At 42.5% G+C, this 22,169-nt stretch overlaps 1 protein-coding gene across 1 annotated transcript in view; it reads right to left on the bottom strand.

Moving 5' to 3' along the window:
- usp13 (ubiquitin specific peptidase 13) overlaps window positions 1–22,169 on the bottom strand; it is a 38,263-nt gene extending 16,094 nt beyond the window's left edge. Inside the window, exons 1-12 of the mRNA XM_023971566.2 lie at window positions 21,778–22,169; window positions 19,979–20,104; window positions 14,884–14,944; window positions 12,757–12,878; window positions 11,494–11,636; window positions 9,751–9,935; window positions 8,804–8,898; window positions 8,373–8,578; window positions 7,962–8,033; window positions 6,454–6,547; window positions 3,371–3,496; window positions 852–1,005 (exon numbers count right to left, since the gene is read on the bottom strand). Of these exons, the coding sequence (XP_023827334.1) occupies window positions 852–1,005; window positions 3,371–3,496; window positions 6,454–6,547; window positions 7,962–8,033; window positions 8,373–8,578; window positions 8,804–8,898; window positions 9,751–9,935; window positions 11,494–11,636; window positions 12,757–12,878; window positions 14,884–14,944; window positions 19,979–20,104; window positions 21,778–21,888 (1,495 nt within the window). The 5' untranslated portion in view covers window positions 21,889–22,169. The remainder of the gene's footprint in view (window positions 1–851; window positions 1,006–3,370; window positions 3,497–6,453; window positions 6,548–7,961; window positions 8,034–8,372; window positions 8,579–8,803; window positions 8,899–9,750; window positions 9,936–11,493; window positions 11,637–12,756; window positions 12,879–14,883; window positions 14,945–19,978; window positions 20,105–21,777) is intronic.

The following is a 22,169-nucleotide window of genomic DNA, read 5'->3' as shown; positions in this document are numbered from 1 at the left end:
GTAAGTAACAAAAACAATTCACGGGACATAGTCATATCTGATATGCGCAGAAAGCTTAAATTCTTGTTAATCTAACTGCACTGTCCAATTCACAGTAGGTATTACAGTGAAAGAATAACGTGCTATTGTTTGACGAGAGTGCACAATTATCAACTTGAAAATSTATTAATAAACCAATAAGGCACATCTGGGCAGTCTTGATACAACATTTTGAACATAAATGCAATGGTTCATTGGATCAGTCTAAAACTTTGCACATACACTGCTGCCATCTAGTGTCCAAAATCTAAATTGTGCCTAGATTCCTAAGTCATATATTGGCCTTTCTCTTGCATTTCAAAGATGAGAAAAAAAGCATGTTTTTTTCTTTGTATTATCTTTTACCAGATCTAATGCGTTATATTCTTCTACATTAATTTCACATTTCCACAAACTTCAAAGTGTTTCCTTTCAAATGGTATGAAGATTATGCATTTCCTTGCTTCAGATCCTGAGCTACAGGCAGTTAGATTTGGGTGTCATTTTAGGCGAGAATTGAAAAAAAGGGCTTGTAAGTAAGCATTTCACGGTAAGGTGAACCAGCTACACCTGTTGTATTCGGCGCATGTGACAAATAAAATTAGATTTTTATATAGAAGATCTTGAAATGACTTTGTTTCCCAACAGTGAGGTATCAGTTATGTGTAAGAATCTATACTACACAGTATTGAGCATTTAAAAACACAAACACCCACCCCACTTTTGCATTCCGAGATATCGATCCTCCATGCCATTTGAAGAGGAGGGCCGTGGGGGAGCCAGCAGCCATGCTGGTTCTCATGGGGCCAGGCCAGCTGCCGGTGGGACCTTACCTCTGTTGGAGGCAGCCTCCATGGGGGCCGGGAGCTGCATCAGGTAGTCCACCTTCTGGTTGTAGCACACCTTCTGCGTCTGGCAGCACTGCACACGCTCCTCCACCAGGTAGCGGAAGACATCGCTGGGGTTCTCTGAGCCAGCACTGTTTCTCTGGAGAGAGGAAGGAGAGAGAGAGAGAGAGAGAGAGAGACAGAGAAAGGAGAGCGAGCGAGCAAGAGGAAGGAGAGAGAGCGATCGAGCGAGAGGAAGGAGAGAGCGAGCGAGGAAGGAGAGAGTGAGGAAGGAGAGAGAGCGCGAGCGAGAGTGAGGAAGGAGAGAGAGAGCGAGCGAGAGGAAGGAAAGAGAGAGCGAGCGAGAGGAAGGAGAGAGAGAGCGAGGGGAAGGAAGGAGAGAGAGCGAGGGGAAGGAAGGAGAGAGAGCAAGGGGAAGGAGAGAGAGAGTGAGGGGAAGGAGAGAGAGAGAGAGTGAGAGAGAGAGAGAATATACTGGATATTTTATTCCTCAATCTATGCTATTGAATTTCCAGTTAAAAAAGGGTTTGGAAATGTAACTGTTTCCATTGCATTTGAACATCAGGAGAATAATTGGGACTTTCATTAATTGCATGTATGTTTGAACAGTAACAATATGCATCAACATTCCCCAATTATCACAAGAGGAACCATGCCAAGCTTTCTTTATTTTATTTCATCTTTATTTAACCAGGGAGGCCAGTTGAGAACTAGTTCTCATTTACAACTGYRACCTGGCCAACAACAACAACACAGAGTTACACGTGGGATAAACAAAAGTACAGGTAATAACACAATAGAAAAATCTATATACAGTGTGTGCAAATGAAGTAWGGAGGTAAGGCAATAAATAGGCCATAGTAGCGAAGTAATTACAATTTATCAAATTAACACTGGAGTGATAGATGTGCAGAYGCTGATGTGCAAGTAGAAATACTGGTGTACAGATTACTGTACAATTACACACAGTTAAAACGTAAACTCCTGAAGAAAGACAGAGGGAAACATATCAAACTGAAACAGAAAGAGGTATGCGGCTGTTTACTGGGGACTAAAATGTGTTTGTTGTGTTATTTTGAGGACTCATGGGGCAATGGGTCTTGAATTAAACCATTTGACTCGTATTGGGTGTCACAGCAGCAGCTTTTCTATTCTAATAAGTTACAAAAATACTCAGGTTCTAATTTTACTCCCAACACCATTGAAGTATTCCAGCCGRCTGTCTGGCAGGCAGATCCAGGGCKAAACATKCTGATGGAAGGTACTGTAAGACTGCCTTTTTATTTTTATTTTTTACATGTTTTTAAATGTAACCTTTATTTAACTAGGCAAGTCAGTTAAGAACTCATTCTTATTTACAATGACGGCCCACACCGGCCAAACCCGGACGACGCTGGGCCAATTGTGCGCCGCCCTATGGGACTCCCAATCACGGCCGGTTGTGATACAGCCTGGAATCAAACCAGGGACTGTAATGACGCCTCTTGAACTGAGATGCAGTGCCTTAGACCGCTGCGCCACTCGGGTATCTCTGTCCAACCGACTCAGTTCCTCCACGCAGGTTAAGAACAGCTGAATATCACCACACATAATACAACTCTATTAACATTCATGGAAGAAACGTCTGATCGTAAAAAGGTATTCTGAAGCTGAGAGAAAACGGTTGATTTTTTACTTATATTAACATGAAGTAGGCTTGTTAGCTCCTGTTTAGCATCTTACTTAACATGACCTTCCTGCTCCATGTTTAAAAAAATCTGTTATTCAGAACATCGCCACAAATGACTAAAACATCAACGATACATAGTAAGTCTAGTAAGATTATTTTGGATCAATTGTTTTGTTGTGTCAAGGACAAGAGCAGAGAAAGTGGCAGGTTTCGAGTATAAGTGTACACAACAAGCAAAACAGGAAGCATTATCAGGCCTGTGTAACCGATAGAGGCGGTCTAAATTTAACCTGGTTAAGAAAGTCACTTCAGAGCACAAGTGTGTCTGCCGGCCGAGGGGACAGGGTCCCGTCCCTCCTCCCCTCCCCCAAGACCCCAGATTGACCACACGTGACAAGAGTCAGAGGCGCATCGACATGGTCAGGAAAATGCTTTGCAGTAACCATTTCATGAAAACAGTTTTACTTTGGCCATTGTCATTATTGAAAAACAATGTACAAATAAACTCTGTATAAACTGAAAAGCCAGTACACTCTGTATAATCTGTAGTGCAGATTCTGTACAAACTGAAAAGCCAGTACACTATGTATAATCTGTAGTGCAGATTTGGTACAAACTGAAAAGCCAGTACACTCTGTAAAATCTGTACAAGCTGAAAAGCCAGTGCCGATTGATACAATTGACAGTTATGAGCCTTTTGTTGAACACAAGTGAATTTGTTTGCCAATTGCTGTACCTCTGCAACAATGGTAATACTGTATACACCACTACATGCCTTTTAGAGTAGTTTAACTCACTACTACCTATAGATATGAAGCCATACACATATACACACCTCGACCAGRTTGATGAGGTGCAGGAAGAACTCGTGTGCGTCTTGCTGTCTGTTGGAGGAGAACTCGGGGTGGCCCTTGCTGACCATGGCTTTGAACATCTTGGGAGAGATGCCCTTCGACTGGTGCTGCAATGAGATACCAAGTACAACTTGTCTATTTCTGTGGTTATGAGAGCGGTGACAACAGTGTAATGTCTAATCGGTGCTGTACCTAAACCCACTGACAGCCCTACAGCCACAGTGCATAATGAGGCACTGGGCACAATGAAGCATACTGGCAGTAACCCTCAAGATCCTTTACCCACAAAACAAACATGCATACTGGCAGTAACTCTCCAGATCCTTTACCCACAAAACAAACATGCATACTGGCAGTAACTTCTCCAGATCCTTTACCCACAAAACAAACATGCATACTGGCAGTAACTCTCAGATCCTTTACCCACAAAACAAACATGCATACTGGCAGTAACTCTCAGATCCTTTACCCACAAAACAAACATGCTACTGGAGTAACTCTCCAGATCCTTTACCCACAAAACAAACATGCATACGGCAGTAACTCTCCAGATCCTTTACCACACAAACAAACATGCATACTGGCAGTAACTCTCCAGATCCTTTACCCACAAAAAAAACTGCATACTGTAGTAACTCTCCAGATCTTTACCACAAAACAAACATGCATACTGGAGTAACTCTCCAGATCCTTTACCCACAAAAAAACATGCATACTGGCAGTAACTCTCCAGATCCTTTACCCACAAAACAAACATGCATACTGGCAGTAACTCTCCAGATCCTTTACCACAAAACAAACATGCATACTGGAGTAACTCTCCAGATCCTTTACCCCACAAAAAACATGCATACTGGCAGTAACTCTCCAGATCCTTTACCCACAAAACAAACATGCATACTGGCAGTAACTCTCCAGATCCTTTACCACAACAACCATGCTAACTGGCAGTAACTCTCCAGATCCTTTACCCACAAACAAAACATGCATACTGGCAGTAACTCTCCAGATCCTTTACCCACAAACAAACATGCATACTGGCAGTAACTCTCCAGATCCTTTACCACAAAACAAACATGCATACTGGCAGTAACTCCCCAGATCCTTTACCCACAAAACAAACATGCATACTGGCAGTAACTCTCCAGATCCTTTACCCACAAAACAAACATGCATACTGGCAGTAACTCTCCAGATCCTTTCCCCACAAAACAAACATGCATACTGGCAGTAACTCTCCAGATCCTTTACCCACAAAACAAACATGCATACTGGAGTAACTCTCCAGATCCTTTACCCACAAAACAAACATGCATACTGGAGTAACTCTCCAGATCCTTTACCCACAAAACAAACATGCATACTGGCAGTAACTCTCCAGATCCTTTACCCACAAAAAACATGCATACTGGAGTAACTCTCCAGATCCTTAACCACAAAACAAACATGCATACTGGCAGTAACTCTCCAGATCCTTTACCCACAAAACAAACATGCATACTGGGTAACTCTCCAGATCCTTTACACCCAAAACAAACATGCATACTGGCAGTAACTCTCCAGATCCTTTACCCACAAAAAACATGCATACTGGCAAGTAACTCTCCAGATCCTTTACCCACAAAACAAACATGCATACTGGAGTAACTCTCAAGATCCTTTACCACAAAAACAAACATGCATACTGGCAGTAACTCTCCAGATCCTTACCCACAAAACAAACATGCATTGGCAGTAACTCTCCAGATCCTTTACCCACAAAACAAACATGCATACTGGAACTCTCCAGATCCTTTACCCACAAAACAAACATGCATACTGGCAGTAACTCTCCATCCTTTACCCACAACAAACATGCATACTGGCAGTAACTCTCCAGATCCTTAACCCACAAACAAACATGCATACTGGCAAGTAACTCTCCAGATCCTTAACCCACAAAACAACATGCATACTGGCAGTAACTCTCCAGATCCTTTACCCACAAAACAAACATGCATACTGGAGTACTCTCCAGATCTTTACCCACAAAACAACATGCATACTGGCAGTAACTCTCCAGATCCTTTACCCACAAACAAACATGCTACTGGAGTAACTCTCCAGATCCTTACCCACAAAACAAACATGCATACTGGCAGTAACTCTCCAGATCTTTACCCACAAAACAAACATGCATACTGGCAGTAACTCTCCAGATCCTTTACCCACAAAACAAACATGCAATCTGCAGGAAATCCAGAGGGTCTTTACATGGCAGTGTTTAGATGAATCATACACCACACAACAGTTGGTGCTGTAGTGTAGTCCCTGTATGTCTGTAATCTGTATACTAAATACTTCAGGATTCAGGACTGTATCGTACAGATTGGATTAGCAACAATTCCCACTGCTCATGCAAGACAAGKTGATATGCAGCAGATAGATATCTRTGCAGTGAATAATGCCAAAATGGCACTACATTTGCTRCATGAATAGACAATACTTTGTAACAAAATTGGGTTGTTATTGCAGCATGTATGGGGCATCTAAGACAATCAAATCTCAAAACGTTCGCTTCAGTTTATACAATAAATAGAAAATACAATGTCCACGTTAATGGAAGTAGTTATACTGCTAAGAGTTACAACCCAAAAATAATTTGGGAAAAAATATTGGGTTATGATATTGAAGACATGCAACACACCCCTTTAAATGTCAARACTACATGGTACTCAAAATATGAGCAAAAATGAATATTGCCACAGAGAATTCATATTTCTACAAGTCCCCTCCCCACCCCTCCCTTCCCCATTCTCCAGGCAACGGTGTTCCACGCAGCTGTCTGGGTGTGTCCAAACCTGGCCCTAACCTGAATGCAGACTCCTCATTATATTACACTTGCATTACTAGATGAAAATCTAGCAGCTGAATAATGAATGGAGAAGAACAGTACAGAAAAGTACTTGTCCACAGCTCTTTCCCCTGCTTATCTGGCAACACAAAAACAAATACGTTCTGATCTCCCAAGTTGCCAGTTTGTAATTTTTCCCAGATAAGGAGCTGGACATGCCCAGTCTAATACCTTGTATTCTTCTCTCATCACCTGTTCAATGAGCTCGGATTTCATTGGTGGTTTGGAGTACAGGCCTGAGAGAAGTCCGTGGCCCAGTTTAGCCCTGGAGGACAAACAAAAACAAAAGAACACCAATGTAACTAGTGACAAACTTGGCTAACCCATTGTGCCTGTCCTAATGCACAAGAAAGCATTGTAATAGCTGTTAAAACTTGGCTAAGAACAAAAGCTCTTTGCCAACACCGTCTCCACCATCAATACACACAAAAGGAAAGCAATACAATTATTGACCAACCAAAACACACATGACCTATATTACACATGCTTGCAGTGTAACGGCTACTCTAACTACTAACAGCTGCTAAGAACAAAATCGATTGGGCAACACCAGTGGTAAACAACTTCCTGATTTATGAGACGATCTGCATCAGATTAACATGGGGAAGGTCATTAACACGATCACGTTAACGCAGTAGCATTAAGACTTCCCTTCACTGGAACTAAGGGACCTAGCCTGAACCATGAAACACCCCAAAAATACCATTATTCCACCAAACTTTACAGTTGYCAATATGCATTGGGGCAGGTAGRGTTCTCCTGGCATCCGCCAAACCCAGATTYGTCCGTCGGACTGCCAGATGGTGAAGCATGATTTACAGTATCACTCCAGAGAACACGTGYCCACTGCACCAGAKGAAAAYGGCGGCCAGCTTTACACCACTCCAGCCAACGCTTGGCATTGTGTATGGTGATCTTAGGAGGCTTGTGTRCGGCTTCTCGGCCATGAAAACACATTTCATGAAGCTCCCGACAAACAGTTAGATTTTTACGTGCTACGAGTTTCAGCACTCAGCGGTCCCGTTCTGTGAGCTTGTGTGGTATACTACTTYGCGGCTGAGCCGATGTTGCTCCTAGATGTTTCCACTTCACAATAACAGCACTTASAGTTGACCRGGGCAGCTCTAGCAGGGCAGACATTTGACAAACTGACATGTTGGAAAGRTGGCATCCTATGACGGTGCCACGTTGAAAGTCACTGAGCWMTTCARTAAGGCCATTCTACTGCCAATGTCTGTTTATGGAGATTGCATGGCTGTGTGCTCGATTTTATACACCTGTCAGCAACGGGTGTGGCTGAAATAGCCAAATCGACTAATTTGAAGGGGTGTCCACAWACTTTGTATATACAGTGTAGCTAGAAAWCAGAGTTGGCATAGAGGGGCTTTTAACGGCAAGTCAGCAATTATGTGAACCGGTGAGATGTTTGGAGGTGTGAGACAAAACCAGGGGATCATTTTGTCTCGAGGGCCACATCGGGATTTCAAAATTYAGTGGGAGGGCCACGCTGATTTTTTTTGTTCGCCAGAGGTTAGAAGCGGGCTAGAAGAAGGGCAGTTATTTGAAAATGTATAGGTCCATTATAATTTACTCAAACTCMCCGGGCCCGCGGGCCAGACCCCTGGTCAAAACGCTGTACTGATGATAAGCGACATTATGCAAACTGTGTATTGACTCACATTTGTGTGCTGAAATCCGTGGTGGGGTCAAGAGGTGAGTAGTCATAGATCCTCTGTAGATTTCCAACATACCTAGAGATTCAAAAACAGATGCCAGACAGTACATTCAGTGCTACTGTAAAAGAGGGAAAATATGAGATTGAACACTACAGTCATCCACTCGTATTAGCCTGCTGTTTTCAGTACTGTAGGTATTGTTGTGCAATCACCACGTAATAACACCTTYAGGTGAAGTGAGTCAGTTTTCCGTCATCAGCATCTATATTCGTCTTGTTGTAGGAGGGCTGAACATGACCCCCGCAGTGTCCTGACTTTGTATGTTTACTCTGGTCTATTCTGGAGGCCCCCCTCTCTATCTATATCTCAGACACACACACACACACGCCCCTCCCAGATGCTAGTTATACTCACGCCCTCTGGAACTCTGGGATGCTGAAAAGGACCTGCATGGTGGTGCCCAGGTAGCAGCTGTTACCCAAGTTCTTAATGCCTGTGAAACCTGAGCCATACACCGCCTTCAGCTTCATGCCTGACTCCTGGATCACCTCCCACTCGCTGACCCGAGGCCGAACGCTCTCTGTGTTGTCTGTGTTGAGGTGGCCATTTTCTGTTCCATTCTATTTCAACCAATGGAACAAAATGAGGAAGTAGAGGTTCAAAATAAGGGGTCACATTAATCTTGACATGGTTGACGTTATTCTAGGCTTACACTGATCTATGTGAAATGGAAGTGGCTGTTTGAAAGTGTGTTGAGCGTCACAAATGATACGTATTATGAAACAGGTAGAGTACAGACAAAATGAGAGCTTCTCAATCTTTCCTACAACGATGGCGAGACTTACCTGCTGCATCTGTAGCATGTCTATTCCAAAGTGTTGCAAGTGTTCGGATATGTGAGGGTCCAGGACTGCTTCTTCTTCATCAAATGAATATATATCTGAAACGGGGGTTGTTACTGGTCATCAAAAAACAAGGGCCAAGGCATCTTCATATAATAGGATGGTTGATACTTGTATACATAGAATATGAATTTAATAGGATCTCTATGCTTCTACCAATGGAAAAGTTGAGCCCAGTTATAATGCGTTATTGTGTTAGATGAATGTATCAGCATTTATAATGTATTATTGCATGTTTTCCCCAATATCAATCAATTCATCAAATGTATTTATAAATCCCTTCTTACAGGGATTGTCACAAAGTGCTGTACAGAAACCCAGCCTAAAACCCCAAACAGCAAGTAATGCAGGTGTAGAAGCACAGAAGCCCAATATGTGTCACTGACCTGCTCTGATGTCCTGTTTGACTGCCAGGGAAGTGGGTACTGACCTGCTCCATCTGCGGTGATGTTGTCCTATTTGACTGCCAGAGGAAGTGGGTACTGACCTGCTCCATCTGCGGTGATGTTGTCCTGTTTGAATGCTAGAGGAAGTGGATACTGACCTGCTCCATCTGCGGTGATGTTGTCCTGTTTGACTGCCAGAGGAAGTGGGTACTGACCTGCTCCATCTGCAGTGATGTTGTCCAGTTTGACTGCCAGAGGAAGTGGGAACTGACCTGCTCTATCTGCGGTGATGTTGTCCAGTTTGACTGCCAGAGGAAGTGGGAACTGACCTGCTCTATCTGCGGTGATATTGTCCAGTTTGACTGCCAGAGGAAGTGGGTACTGACCTGCTCCATCTGCGGTGATGTTGTCCAGTTTGACTGCCAGAGGAAGTGGGAACTGACCTGCTCTAATCTGCCGGGTTGATGTTGTCCTGTTTGACTGCCAGAGGAAGTGAGTACTGACCTGCTCCATCTGCGGTGATGTTGTCCAATTTGACTGCCAGGGGGAAGTTGGTGTCTTTGTAGTGGTCCAGGGCGTGTCCGTTTCCTCCAGCACCGTCGAAGAACCACTTCCCACAAAGCACCGCTCCGTCCGTCAGGTTCAGCCACAGGTTCTCTCTCATCTCACACTTCTGACATTTCCAACCACTGACAGGAGAAAGGGACAGGGGGAAAACATTCACAGGGTCATATCACATGTTGATAAACATTCACAGGGTCATATCACATGTTGATAAACATTCACAGAGTCATATCACAAGTTGATAAACATTCACAGAGTCATTATCACATGTGATAAACATTCACAGAGTCATATCACATGTTGATAAACATTCACAGGGTCATATCACATGTTGATAAACATTCACAGAGTCATATCACATGTTGATAAATAGATTAGCTCTTATTACATTTGTTCAGTGTCGTTTCTCTTGAAGGACAAAATATGTCAAGAATGGCCAAAAAGCATTCTCTCTCATTGGAGTTAATTGATTGACATGAATTATGTTCAATGAACAGAGTAAGACAGACTTTTGTGTTACTGTTTCTCATTATAAAACACTCCTTAACGCTCGTGCTTCTTAACGCTAGTGCTTCTTAACGCTAGTGCTTCTTAACGCTAGTGCTCCTTAACGCTAGTGCTTCTTAACGCTACATGTAAATAATAAGAGTAACCTCCATGTTACACAGAAGCCTCTGTAACGTTAGAGTAACTTGGCTTCAGATACCTAAGACACATTACAGAGTAACTTGGTTTCAGACACTTAAGAAAATAGCTGGTGAGTTGCTCTGGTGTGTCCAATCATGTTTTGTGCACCTCCGAGTGATGCAGCTGCACATAGGTGTCTATCTGTGATTGTTGTCTGCTTGGGGTTATATTTAGTGTCTGTCTGTGATTGTTGTCTGCTTGGGGTTATTTTTAGTGTCTATCTGTGATTGTTGTCTGCTTGGGGTTGTATTTAGTGTCCATCTGTGATTATTGTCTGCTTGGGGTTATTTTGTGTGTCTGTCCACGGGAATATACCAATCGACCATGGTAAAGGAGAGATTCCTTAATATGGGATCAGAATCCGACTGTAACGTTCGTCATTAAGGGTAGACCAAGGCGCAGCGTGATTTGGGTTCATCATACTTTATTTAAATGTGGAAAAAATAAATAAATTGAAAAAAAACAACAATAAACAACACAACGAACCAAAAGCTTCGTCGTGCAAAATACATGCCACCAAACAAAGACAAGATCCCACAACTGAAGGTGGGAAAAAGGGCTGCCTAAGTATGATCCCCAATCAGAGACAACGATAGAGCCTCTGATTGGGAACCATACTAGGCCAACAAAGAAAAAGAAAACATAGATATACAAAAACTAGAGTACCCACCCTAGTCACACCCTGATCTAACCAAAATATAGAGAATAAACAGGGATCTCTACGGTCAGGGCGTGACACCGACAAGTAAGGTGGAGGGACACACAAGTAGCTTAAGTAATCCAGAACAACCACCGAAACCATACAAGAAACACAGGAGGACCCACAAACTAGCAGCAACACAAGAGCAGAAGTAACACAAAATGATATGACACTGTAGACATACATATTCTCTAGAGGTTGACAGAGACGGCAGGTGTTCTGAAGCCAATGTCCACAATATTGGTGTTTCCTAAATCATTGCGTAACTCTTGTCAGTCCAATCAGTGGGCTGTTACCTGGGTGGGATTCTCACTCCGTTGTCCTGCTGTCGGAGACTCCTGGCATGTTTGGACACCTGGATCTCCTCGTCCCAGGAGTCAGACTCCTGCTTTTTGTAGGCTGACGCAGCGTTGAGCACGGCATCACAGGCTATTGTCACCTGGGAGTCACAGGACACACAGGAGCCATTAGACCTACTGATTGAGGAGATGTGTTTCACTGACATAAGACTAGTAGTAGTTTGGGGGTGCCGAGAATGTTTTTGTTGATGGGGGGGGGGGGACATTTCTGTTTGTGTTGGAGACGGCTCTATCTGTCCCCTATTACAGGACTATTAATGGCCCAGTGCACTACTTTTGTGAGAAAAATCTTTTTTCAATTTCCTTAATATATATTTTTTTCCATTGTGATTTTTCTGGGGGTAGCTATGGTAACAGGTCTAGGACTGTGGTGCATACAGGAGGATAGATAACCTGATTCCAGGTAGATCAGTGAGGAAAAGAGACAATAAATATGTTCCTGAAACTAAGATAATTATATAATAGAGTATCACTGTAGTTCCTCACTGATTTGTCTATTTTACTAGCACCGATAGCAGAGTAAGCCTGTAACAGAGGATAAGGTAATAACACCAAATAATGTAACTTTTAAAGCCCCCATGCAGTCTTTTTATTTTAAATCATCACTATATGTCTAATAACTCAGGCTGTGCGTTTATTTCATAAAAATAATTTATTAACATAACCCCGAGCCTCCTTTTGCCATTGAAATGCTCGGTCTGATCATGTGGGCGTATCAATACAAATGTACATATATTTACATACACAGCCCTGATTGGCTGATAGTATCGTCTAGACTATAGCTTACCACACTTACCCCTTCAAAGTAGGAGGATATGTATGGAAATAAAAGATGACTGGTCATTGGTTAGAATAATCAGATCAGACTGTGATGTCACTACTACTACTACTAAGCTACTGTCCTGCCCATTATAATAGATGTACATCGGCATATGATTAACACAACCAGTGGTACACATGCACACAAAGGCTTTCACAACAATTAGACCCTGCGATTAACAAACCATTAACACAGGATGCCACCCCMCCCCCCCMCCAAAAAAAAATAGAAGCACAGGACACCTATGGCATACAACAACTAAAAACAGGATAAGGAAGCACTGCACTGGAAAAGGCAAATGGCGAGAAGGGCGGTACGTGATCCACTGTTTCCATTCAGCATGCATGGCACACAGAGGGCATGGGTACACACTCACTGACCAGTGCAGGCAACTCCTCAATATTTGGTAAGGGGATCTCGAAGTGGTCTGGGAATATGACGAGCTTGGCCTCGTCTTCACACTCATACTCATCCCCGTTAAAATCACGGTTTAGTTCTAAATCTGAGAGAGAGGAAGCAGACGTCAACATTCAGTTTCCATGAAACAGTGACTGATGATTCATACACTTGATTGGCCTTTCACTGAGCATTTGTCTTGGCTAGATAGGAAAAAAGTGAGATGACAGAATCAAATACTCACATCAATTCTGGAAAAGCAACCAATTAGAATATGGTAGTTGTTTCAGGTTATCTAATGCATTTCTGAGATCGTGTGATTTGTTAGAAGGTAATTGAAAGGTGCGTTATCCAATAATAAATGGGGTGTGTATGTATTTCTTGAATATTTGAGCTTCCATGTTAGCTGGCTTGATAAGATACAGTATACATCCAGTGAGGTTAACCCAGACTTGAGGTTTAGGGTTAGAAGTCACAGCTGCAGAACAGAGGTCAAATGTAATATAAATATCCCTTGTCAACAAGTGTCAAAAGATCCAATTGTTTAATGAGGTCTAGGGTAAGGTGAATACTACTGTATGTTAAAATCCCAACTAAAGAGTACATTGGTAAGAAAGACGGTGTGCTCTGGACCTCTCTATGATGAACTGTTGAGTTCTACTGAGAGTAGTAGGATGCAAAGTCCTCGTTTAACAATTTCACAATAGAATGTCAAGAATGTAATAGAAAACTCATCAAGGCATAATTGACGACAAGTCAAAACATGTTTGACATGCATTTGGGACTTCAGACAGCGCTTGTAGAACCTTGAGTCAAATTAATTGTGTCCCCTATTGTTTCTATGATGTCCAGAACATTAAAATAATTCATGACAAATTTTTAAGTCATGTAGTAAGCAGCCAGATAATGTTACGTTAAAAGAATTGATGACGAATCGTTGAGTCATGTAGTAAGTAGCCAGATAATGTTACGTTAAAAGAATTGATGACGAATCGTTGAGTCATATAGTAAGTAGCCAGATAATGTTACGTTAAAAGAATTGATGACGAATCGTTGAGTCATATAGTAAGTAGCCAGAAAATGTTACTGCGTACATTGGTCCCCTCTTTTTCAACCCTAGTCCTCTCTCCTCTATGGCTTTTGTTAAGAAGCCTCTAGTTACATGATGACGTGTGGGCTGCTGGCTGGTATGGAAATGCCAAAGCAACATTGAGCTTTAGCTTGGGTTCCAATGGCCATCAAAGTGGAGAGGAGATTGGAAAGGAGGGAGGAAGGGAGGATACAGTTCACATCAGGCTGGAAGAACCTCTGTGTCCAGGCCTGCAGAGTGAAAAGACAACAATCCAGCATGTCCAATAATGGGAGAGTGAAGCTTGTAGCCTGGTGCTTCTGGCTACACCGAGGCAGGGTACTGAAGTGGCCGGCTACACAGCTTTAGTGGATAATGGGAGATAAGGGAAYGGAGGGTAAGGGAATGTTACAGGGGCAGATAAACAGGGGAGGTAACTAGCGAGCGTTGATTATTTAAATAACACTAGCGCGAGAGGAGAATCCACCACCTGGCCTTCCCTTACCCGTATCATTGTGGCCGATGGCCGGGGGAGTTGACGGGGCACAACAGCTGAGGACAGCCGAGCGACAGGCAGGTGCGGCCCACTGTAAACCAACCCCCGTGTAGGAGGAGAGTAGACCAAGCCGGGCATGTGGCACTTTGGATTTAGAATGGTTACTAACTGCATATACGAATAAATTAGCTAAATTTAGAGGTGCCTGGCAGGAAAGGAATGGGGGGGCCAGGCCTCGGGCTCTGGACATGGGAATATGTCACTTTAGGCCAGAGAATGTATGGCCAGTGTAGGGCAACCACCATATAACCAAATAAAAACAATAACAGCATGACACGATGACAGACAATTTCCCCTAATAATCGCATTAGAAAGGGGGATATGTCGGCCTATAGTAAAGGATGGGAGAGTCTTGTCCTTCTCTTCAAGATGGGCTGACAAACAGACTACTGAGAGAAATGTGACTGTACTGTAAATAACCCATAAGGAGACTGAGTTTAAGGGGAACTCCCCTTGACGATATTTTCAGGACAATATCAGACTTACCCAGGAACACTCTGCCATTTCTTCTTCTGGAGATGGCGCCTCCTGCGGAACCTGTGGCTTTCTGTGGGAAACAAGTTAACAGGTAGAAAGGTTATTAACGGAGCAAAATATGTCGTATAAAGCTATATATATATCAAGCAAATATATCTCTTAAAAATGGCCTATTCTCAAAGACAGCGGTAGCAAGCCATGAAACTACTATAGTTTTCTAAAATACAAAATGGTTACCTATATACTACTAAAACAGTTTTGATATATTTACAGTCATTTTTTTCCCAACACTAATACGACAGCCTAGTTAGTGCTGGCTGACAAAACGTCAAATATAACAGTATATGAATAAATACCGGAACCATGTCCTTAATACACTCCATAGAGTAGAGTCAGTAGACTGTGAATATGTCAAATTGCTAGCTAGGGTTACAAGACCATTCACTGTGAACTGACTGGATCCATCTGATCCAAATCGAGTTCAGACCGACTCCCATCAACACATCGAACAGACACGAAGAATGAACTCTGGGACTAACTAGCATCATGGGAAAACAACAGAAACAGGAGCCGGTGGAATGAGGACAGCTGTTTCTGGACAGATCCAGGCATGAAAATAGATGCACTTATCTGGGGGTCAATTTTGACCGAACGGAAACGGTGGCAGCTAAGGTTGTTTTAATTTTTATTTTAAACTGAACATGCAGTTTCCTTACTCGATTGTAAACAGAACAGAAAACAGCATTCTGATCTGGATTGTTATGTTGCTGGGAGACGTAGGGAAGATCTACTTGGCTAGATCCATTTGTCAGGGCAAGTGAGTGATATTTAATTTTTTATTTATATTTTATTTTACCCTTATTTTACCAGGTAAGTTGACTAAGAACACATTCTCATTTACAGCAACGACCTGTAGAATAATAGGAGAAGAGGGATGAGTGAGCCAATTGTAAGCTGAGGATGATTAGGTGGCCATGACGGTATGATAAGTGATAATATATAAATAATAAACAGGTTGCTACCTATTTTGAAGCTTTTGTGTCAGGATGTGATGTAAATCTATCTGTAGTATTACAATAATATGATTTGAATAATGCATCCTAGAGTGCAGGCTTGAGGTCTTCCTATTCCCAACCCAACTGTGCAATTCTAACTTATTACTACGGTATAGGCCTATGCAAAGTGCAGATGACTCAAAGATTATTCACTGAAATCCCTGTATGCTGTGCACATGACGAATAAACATTGATTTGATTTGACGATCCATCACTGACAAAATTTAATTTTCACCATAAATGTTTTGGTTACAGTGCCATACCACCAAACAAATGGTTGAACCAAAACAAATCTGAAGTTAGGGAACTTCCAAATGAATTAGTGAACAGAAACCATTAGTTAAAGGGAAATTTAAAAAAAATTCTACTTTGTATTCATGCTCTCCAGCACTACTGCAAAATCAACATACAGTACCTTCGGAAAGTATTCAGACCACTTGACTTTTCCACATTTTGTTACGTTGCAGTCTTATTCTAAAATAGATTAAATAAATAAAAATTCCTCAGCAACCTACACACAATACCCCATAATGACAAAACAAAAACAAATTTAGACTTTTTATTTTTTATAATAAAAATTGAAATTGAGCTCAGGTTCATCCTGTTTCCATTGATCATCCTTGAGATGTCTCTACAACTTGATTGGAGTCCACCTGTGGTAAATTCAATTGATTGGACATGATTTGGAAATGCATAGTGTCTATATAAGGTCCCACAGGCGGCAGAGCACGTCAGAGCAAAAACCAAGCCATGAGGTTGAAGGAATTGTCCGTAGAGCTCCGAGACAGGATTGTGTCAAGGCACAGATCTGGGGAAGGGTAGCAACAAAAAATGTCTGCATTATCGAAGGTCCCCAAGAACACAGTGGCCTCCATCATTCTTAAATGGATGAAGTTTATAACCACCAAGACTCTTCCTAGAGCTGGACGCCCGGCCAAACTGAGCAATCGAGGGAGAAGGGCCATGGTCAGGGAGGTGACAAAGAACCCAATGGTCACTCTGACAGAGCTTCAGAGTTCCTCTGTGGAGATGGGAAAACCTTCCAGAAGGACAACCTTCTCTGCAGCACCACCAATCAGGCCTTTATGGTAGTGGCCAGACGGAAGACACTCCTCAGTAAAAGGCACATGACAGTTCGTGAAGAGTTTGCCAAAAGGCACCTAAAGGACTGTCGGACCATGAGAAACAAGATTGAACTCTGGCCTGAATGCCAAGTGTCATGTCTGGAGGAAACCTGGCCCCATCCCTACGGTGAAGCATGGTGGTGGCAGCATCATGCTGTGGGGATGTTTTCCAGCGGCAGGGACTGGGAGACTAGTCAGGATCGAGGCAAAGTTGAACGGAGCAATGTAAAGAGAGATCCTTGATGAAAACCTGCTCCAGAGCGCTCAGGACCTCCAACTGGGACGAAGGTTCACCTTCCAACAGGACAACAACCCTAAGCACACAGCCAAGACAACGTAGGAGTGGCTTCGGGACAAGTCTCTGAATGTCCTTGAATGGCCCAGCCAGAGCCCGGACCTGAAACCGATCGAACATCTCTGAGAGACCTGAAAAAGCTGTGCAGCAACGCTCCCCATCTAACCTGACAGAGCTTGAGAGGATCTGCAGAGAATGGGACGAACTCCCCAAATACAGGTGCGCCAAAACTTGTAGCGTCGTACCCAAGAAGACTTGATGCTGTAATTGTTGCCCATGGTGCTTCAACAAAGTACTGAGTAAAGGGTCTGAATACTTATGTAAATGTGATATTTCATTATTATTTTTTATTGTGAGACGCAGAGTAGGTGAAGGGATGATCTCTGCATGTGTGGTTCCCACTGTGAAGCATGGAGGAGGAGGTGTGATGTGTGGGGGTGTTTTGCTGGTGACACTGTTGGTGATTTATGTAGAATTCAAGGCACACTTAACCAGCATGGCTACCACAGCATTCTGCAGCAATACGCCATCCCATCTGGTTTGCACTTAGTGGGACTATCATTTGTTTTTCCAACAGGACAATGACCCAAAACACACCTCCAGGCTGTGTAAGGGCTATTTGTCCAAGAAGGAGAGTGATGGAGTGCTGCATCAGATGACCTGGCCTCCACAATCACCCGACCTCAACCCAACTGAGATGGTTTGGGATGAGTTGGACTGAGAGTGAAGGAAAAGCAGCCAACAAATGCTCAGCATATGTGGGATCTCCTTCAAGACTGTATTCCTCATGAAGCATTCCTCATGAAGCTGGTTGAGAGAATGCCAAGAGTGTGCAAAGCTGTCATCAAGGCTAAAAAATAATCTCAAATGTAAAATATATTTTGGTTTGTTTAACACTTTTTTGGTTACTACATATGCGTTATTTCATAGTTTTAATGTCTTCACTACTATCCTACAATGTAGAAAATAGTAAAATCAAAGAAAAACACTTCAATGAGTAGGTGTGACCAAATCTTTGACTGGTACTGTATTTGTAATTTTTGTATATTAGTATTTTGTAAATTATGTGTATGCAGTGCTCCCTTGTGAAAGAAACCTTAGTCTCAATGGGATAAAATAACCTGGTGTGCATAAATAATAAAGAAATACAATTATCTTCTGTGCATAATGTGATTTTAACCAACTATGAGCAGGCATTGCTTGGTAAAGTACCAGAAAATATCAATAGCGTTTCCGGATGATGTCATCTGAAAAACTTTTTGTCTCCAAAACATAGAAATGCACAGTTCTCACAAGTTGATGTTGATGTGGTGCTAGAAATGATGAATATGAAGTTGAAACAAGCCAGCCTCTTATCAGCTCAAAATATATTTTCCTTCAATGTTTTGTGCCAAAATTGAACACACAAAGTCTAATGTACTTGCAACTAATAACAATATATCACTGATTCGATAAAACTAACAATCAGGGAAAAGAGGGGAAAATCGTTCACACAAACAGAACAAATAAACATGGCACAACAATATTATTACCGTCTCATTCTAGGTCCAAGCTCCAGAGCTTTTGTGACAGGGCCTTCTCCAGGGTTGCACCAAAGCTCTGGAACTCCCTCCCTCCAGCCACCTGTGACTGAGTCCAAAGCTCTGAAACTCCCTCCCTCCAGCCACCTGTGACTGAGTCCAAAGCTCTGAATCTCCCTCCCTCCAGCCGGTCCATCACAAGATGGTGATGGACCGAGTCCATCACCATCTTTAAGTCCCTCCAAAAGCCCCAGCTCTTCACCATTGCCTAGCCTTAAAGGGATACTTTGGGATTTTGGCAATGGAGTCAGATGAACACGTAGATACCAGTTTTATGTCTCGGTGTCCAGTATGAAGGAAGTTAGAGCTCATTTTGCGAGCCAATGCTAACTACCGTTAGCACAGTGACTGAAAGCAGATACCCATAGACTTTAAGCCATTGCAATAACGCTAGTTAGAAATTGCACTAGCGCTAGTTAGCAACTTCCTTCAAACTGCACACAGAGACATACAAATGGTATGCACGAGTTCATCAGACTCCTGAAGTATCCCTTGAAGCCCGCCCCCCCCTCACACACTCTCTCCCGCACACACAAAACCGCTCGCTCACTCATACACTGACACATCACAGTCCTTTCCATTCTTTTAGCCCCTCCCTTTCGGTTTTTTTTYCCATGTTTTTGTTTCTTCCTGCTATTAATGTAGTGTTGTCTTGCTTTGGATCTCTGTGTTTTGTTTAGTTTCTACTATTGGGCTACCGAGTGGCGCAGCGGTCGAAGGCACTGCATCTCAGTGCAAGAGAAATCACTACAGACCTTGGTTTGAATCCAGGCTGTATCACATCTGGCCGTGATTGAGTCCCATAGGGCGGCCCAGCGTCGTCCGGGTTTGGCAGTCATTGTAAATAAGAATTTGTTCTTAACTGACTTGCCTAGTTAAATAAAGGTTACATTTTTTTTTAATGAAAAAATACTATTTTAAAGCGACTTTGGGTTGAAAAGTGCTATGTAAGTCCCATGTAGTATTAAATAATATAATTTGTCAAATGTACGTACACTATGCACTGTTGGTGTGTAGACCAATATAGAAGCACATGGTATGACCCCTCACCTCTTTGACATGCCGTTTGAGGAGCATGTAAACACTCTGTCCGGTTTTACGGTAATGTCTCTCCACATGTTCTCTGCCAAAGCCCAGGAATGTGTTCATACACACATACAATCCTCCCTCAGACTCCTGTGAACAAAAACAACATGTGGTGAACAACATGCAAGGCACACACACACACACGAGGTAGCACATGTATAAGGAACAATGATGTGTATTTGTCATAACAAAGTCAAGTGAGGTGATTTAACAATCTGAACTTCAGATAAGCATCCCCCCACACACACGAAAATACCAATGTTTGGGTTCCTACTGGGTGCTTACTTTGAGTCTCTAATCGTAACTCACCAGATAGAACTCATGAATAAATGAGATACAGGGCAGTACATTGAAATTGCAATTTTCTCCGTTTTGACTGCATTCTATATTGAGTGCATTCTATATTATGATTGTTTTTCCCCAAGGTGTAAAGACGTTTGGGGTCAATAGAGGACTGCACAAAGGATGTCACAGTTTCCAGGATATTGGAATTGCAGTATTTTGGGATTTGTCAGCAGGGTTGTGCCAATAAAATGTCATTGCCAGTGACACACACACTTGTGGCAGGTGGATTCTATCATGTGATTTTCATGTAGGCTAAAGCAGACATGGTCTTGCATTTAGGACGTTATTTTCTGAAATATGTCTACAATATGGGTTCATGTTTGAAACAGTGTAACTCCAGTACGGCTTTTGTAGACTGCAAATAGTTTAACTGTAATTGCCTACCACCATTCAAACAGAAGCTGCCACAGAGTATCAAAGTAATTTCACGTGTTCGTGTAACTTATGCCTTGATCAACTGACACTCAACCACCTTCGAGGCACAGGCCTACAGGATCCTCTTTCCTACACTTAACGACGGAGGTTTAACAAAAATATCACACAAATAACCCTCTATACTAACCAAAATCTGCAATTCGGAGTAGGCCAATAGGCCCTGATGAAACTTTGAAACGCTGAGTTACACACGATCTTCAACCGCGCTGGGATAAAAATAACCAACTTGTCAGTCTTCAGTCTGACATGATGAACTCCAGACAGCTGAGTCACTCACCTTTAAAATGGTTTCAGTTGAGCAATTATAGCTTATAAAATATGTTTTCTCATCAACAACAAAAAAAAACGTGTGAATAGTTGGTCCTAAAAGCCCAACACATGGTAACCTCAAACTCCAACAGTTTGTAATAGCGCGCGTGCGTTTCAGTTCATCGGTCTCGTGAAGTTGTTGCAGATGGCAAGTCAATCACACTGAAATAAAATACCGGCCCCCCAAAAAAAATCTAAGATATTATTTTCTCTAATACAAAAAAAACCCCGTTAGAAATAGCTCGCATATCAATATAACATTATTCTAGTTATTTTACATGTGGCTGGTGAGTCATGCTTTCAATACAACAACAAAAAACACACTGAAACAACTCAGCTTCAGTGTGTAGCCTGAAATGCAGGAATAGGGGACACAAAATAATGTAAAGCACCAAAACACAGTCCAACCCCACGTAGGTGTCATTAATTATATTGACAAAACAGTAGACAGGCGCACAGTGAACAAGTACAATTTCACAAAGGAAATACCATTCCACGGGATGTAAACAACATTTAATTATTTATTTTTCTCAAGCTCAAGAGAATGGTGGCAATGGAAGCCCCAGATCCTGCCACAAAACTGCGCAGCTATTCACGTGTGTTAGGGCATTTTACGGGATGAGTAAGGACAGCTTGGAACACACAAACACCCCATAATACGGGGAGACACTTACGGGAGAATCGTAGGAAAAGGCACATTCGCTCTTGAAAACCCTGTCTCCTGTTCTGGGAACTCTGATGGTGGGCATATATGGGACAAGCAGCTCTCCTAAATCTGCAGCCATCTTCGCATTCCTGCTTCTCGCACCACAATGCTAAGGGAGTCACTAGAGAAGGCTGTCAGAGGAGAGATGATGCTATTTTTAAATCATTCGGTCTCGACATTCCTCCAGCGGCGAGGGATATGACGCTGGAAATATAACGGAGGGGGAAGTCATTTTAATTTATGCGAAAGCTATCCTCTATAAACATGTAATCAATCATCTCTTTCCAATTGCGTATGTCTGTTGCTTAAGAATTATATCGCTGTATTTACCGTAGGCGCAGTCACGCACTGAACGGTTTG

Source organism: Salvelinus sp. IW2-2015, linkage group LG26, assembly GCF_002910315.2.
Source record: "Salvelinus sp. IW2-2015 linkage group LG26, ASM291031v2, whole genome shotgun sequence".
In the NCBI taxonomy this organism is placed as follows: Eukaryota; Metazoa; Chordata; class Actinopteri; order Salmoniformes; family Salmonidae; genus Salvelinus; species Salvelinus sp. IW2-2015.
Note: the sequence above shows the minus strand (reverse complement) of the source record. Positions and strands in the feature narration are given on the sequence as shown.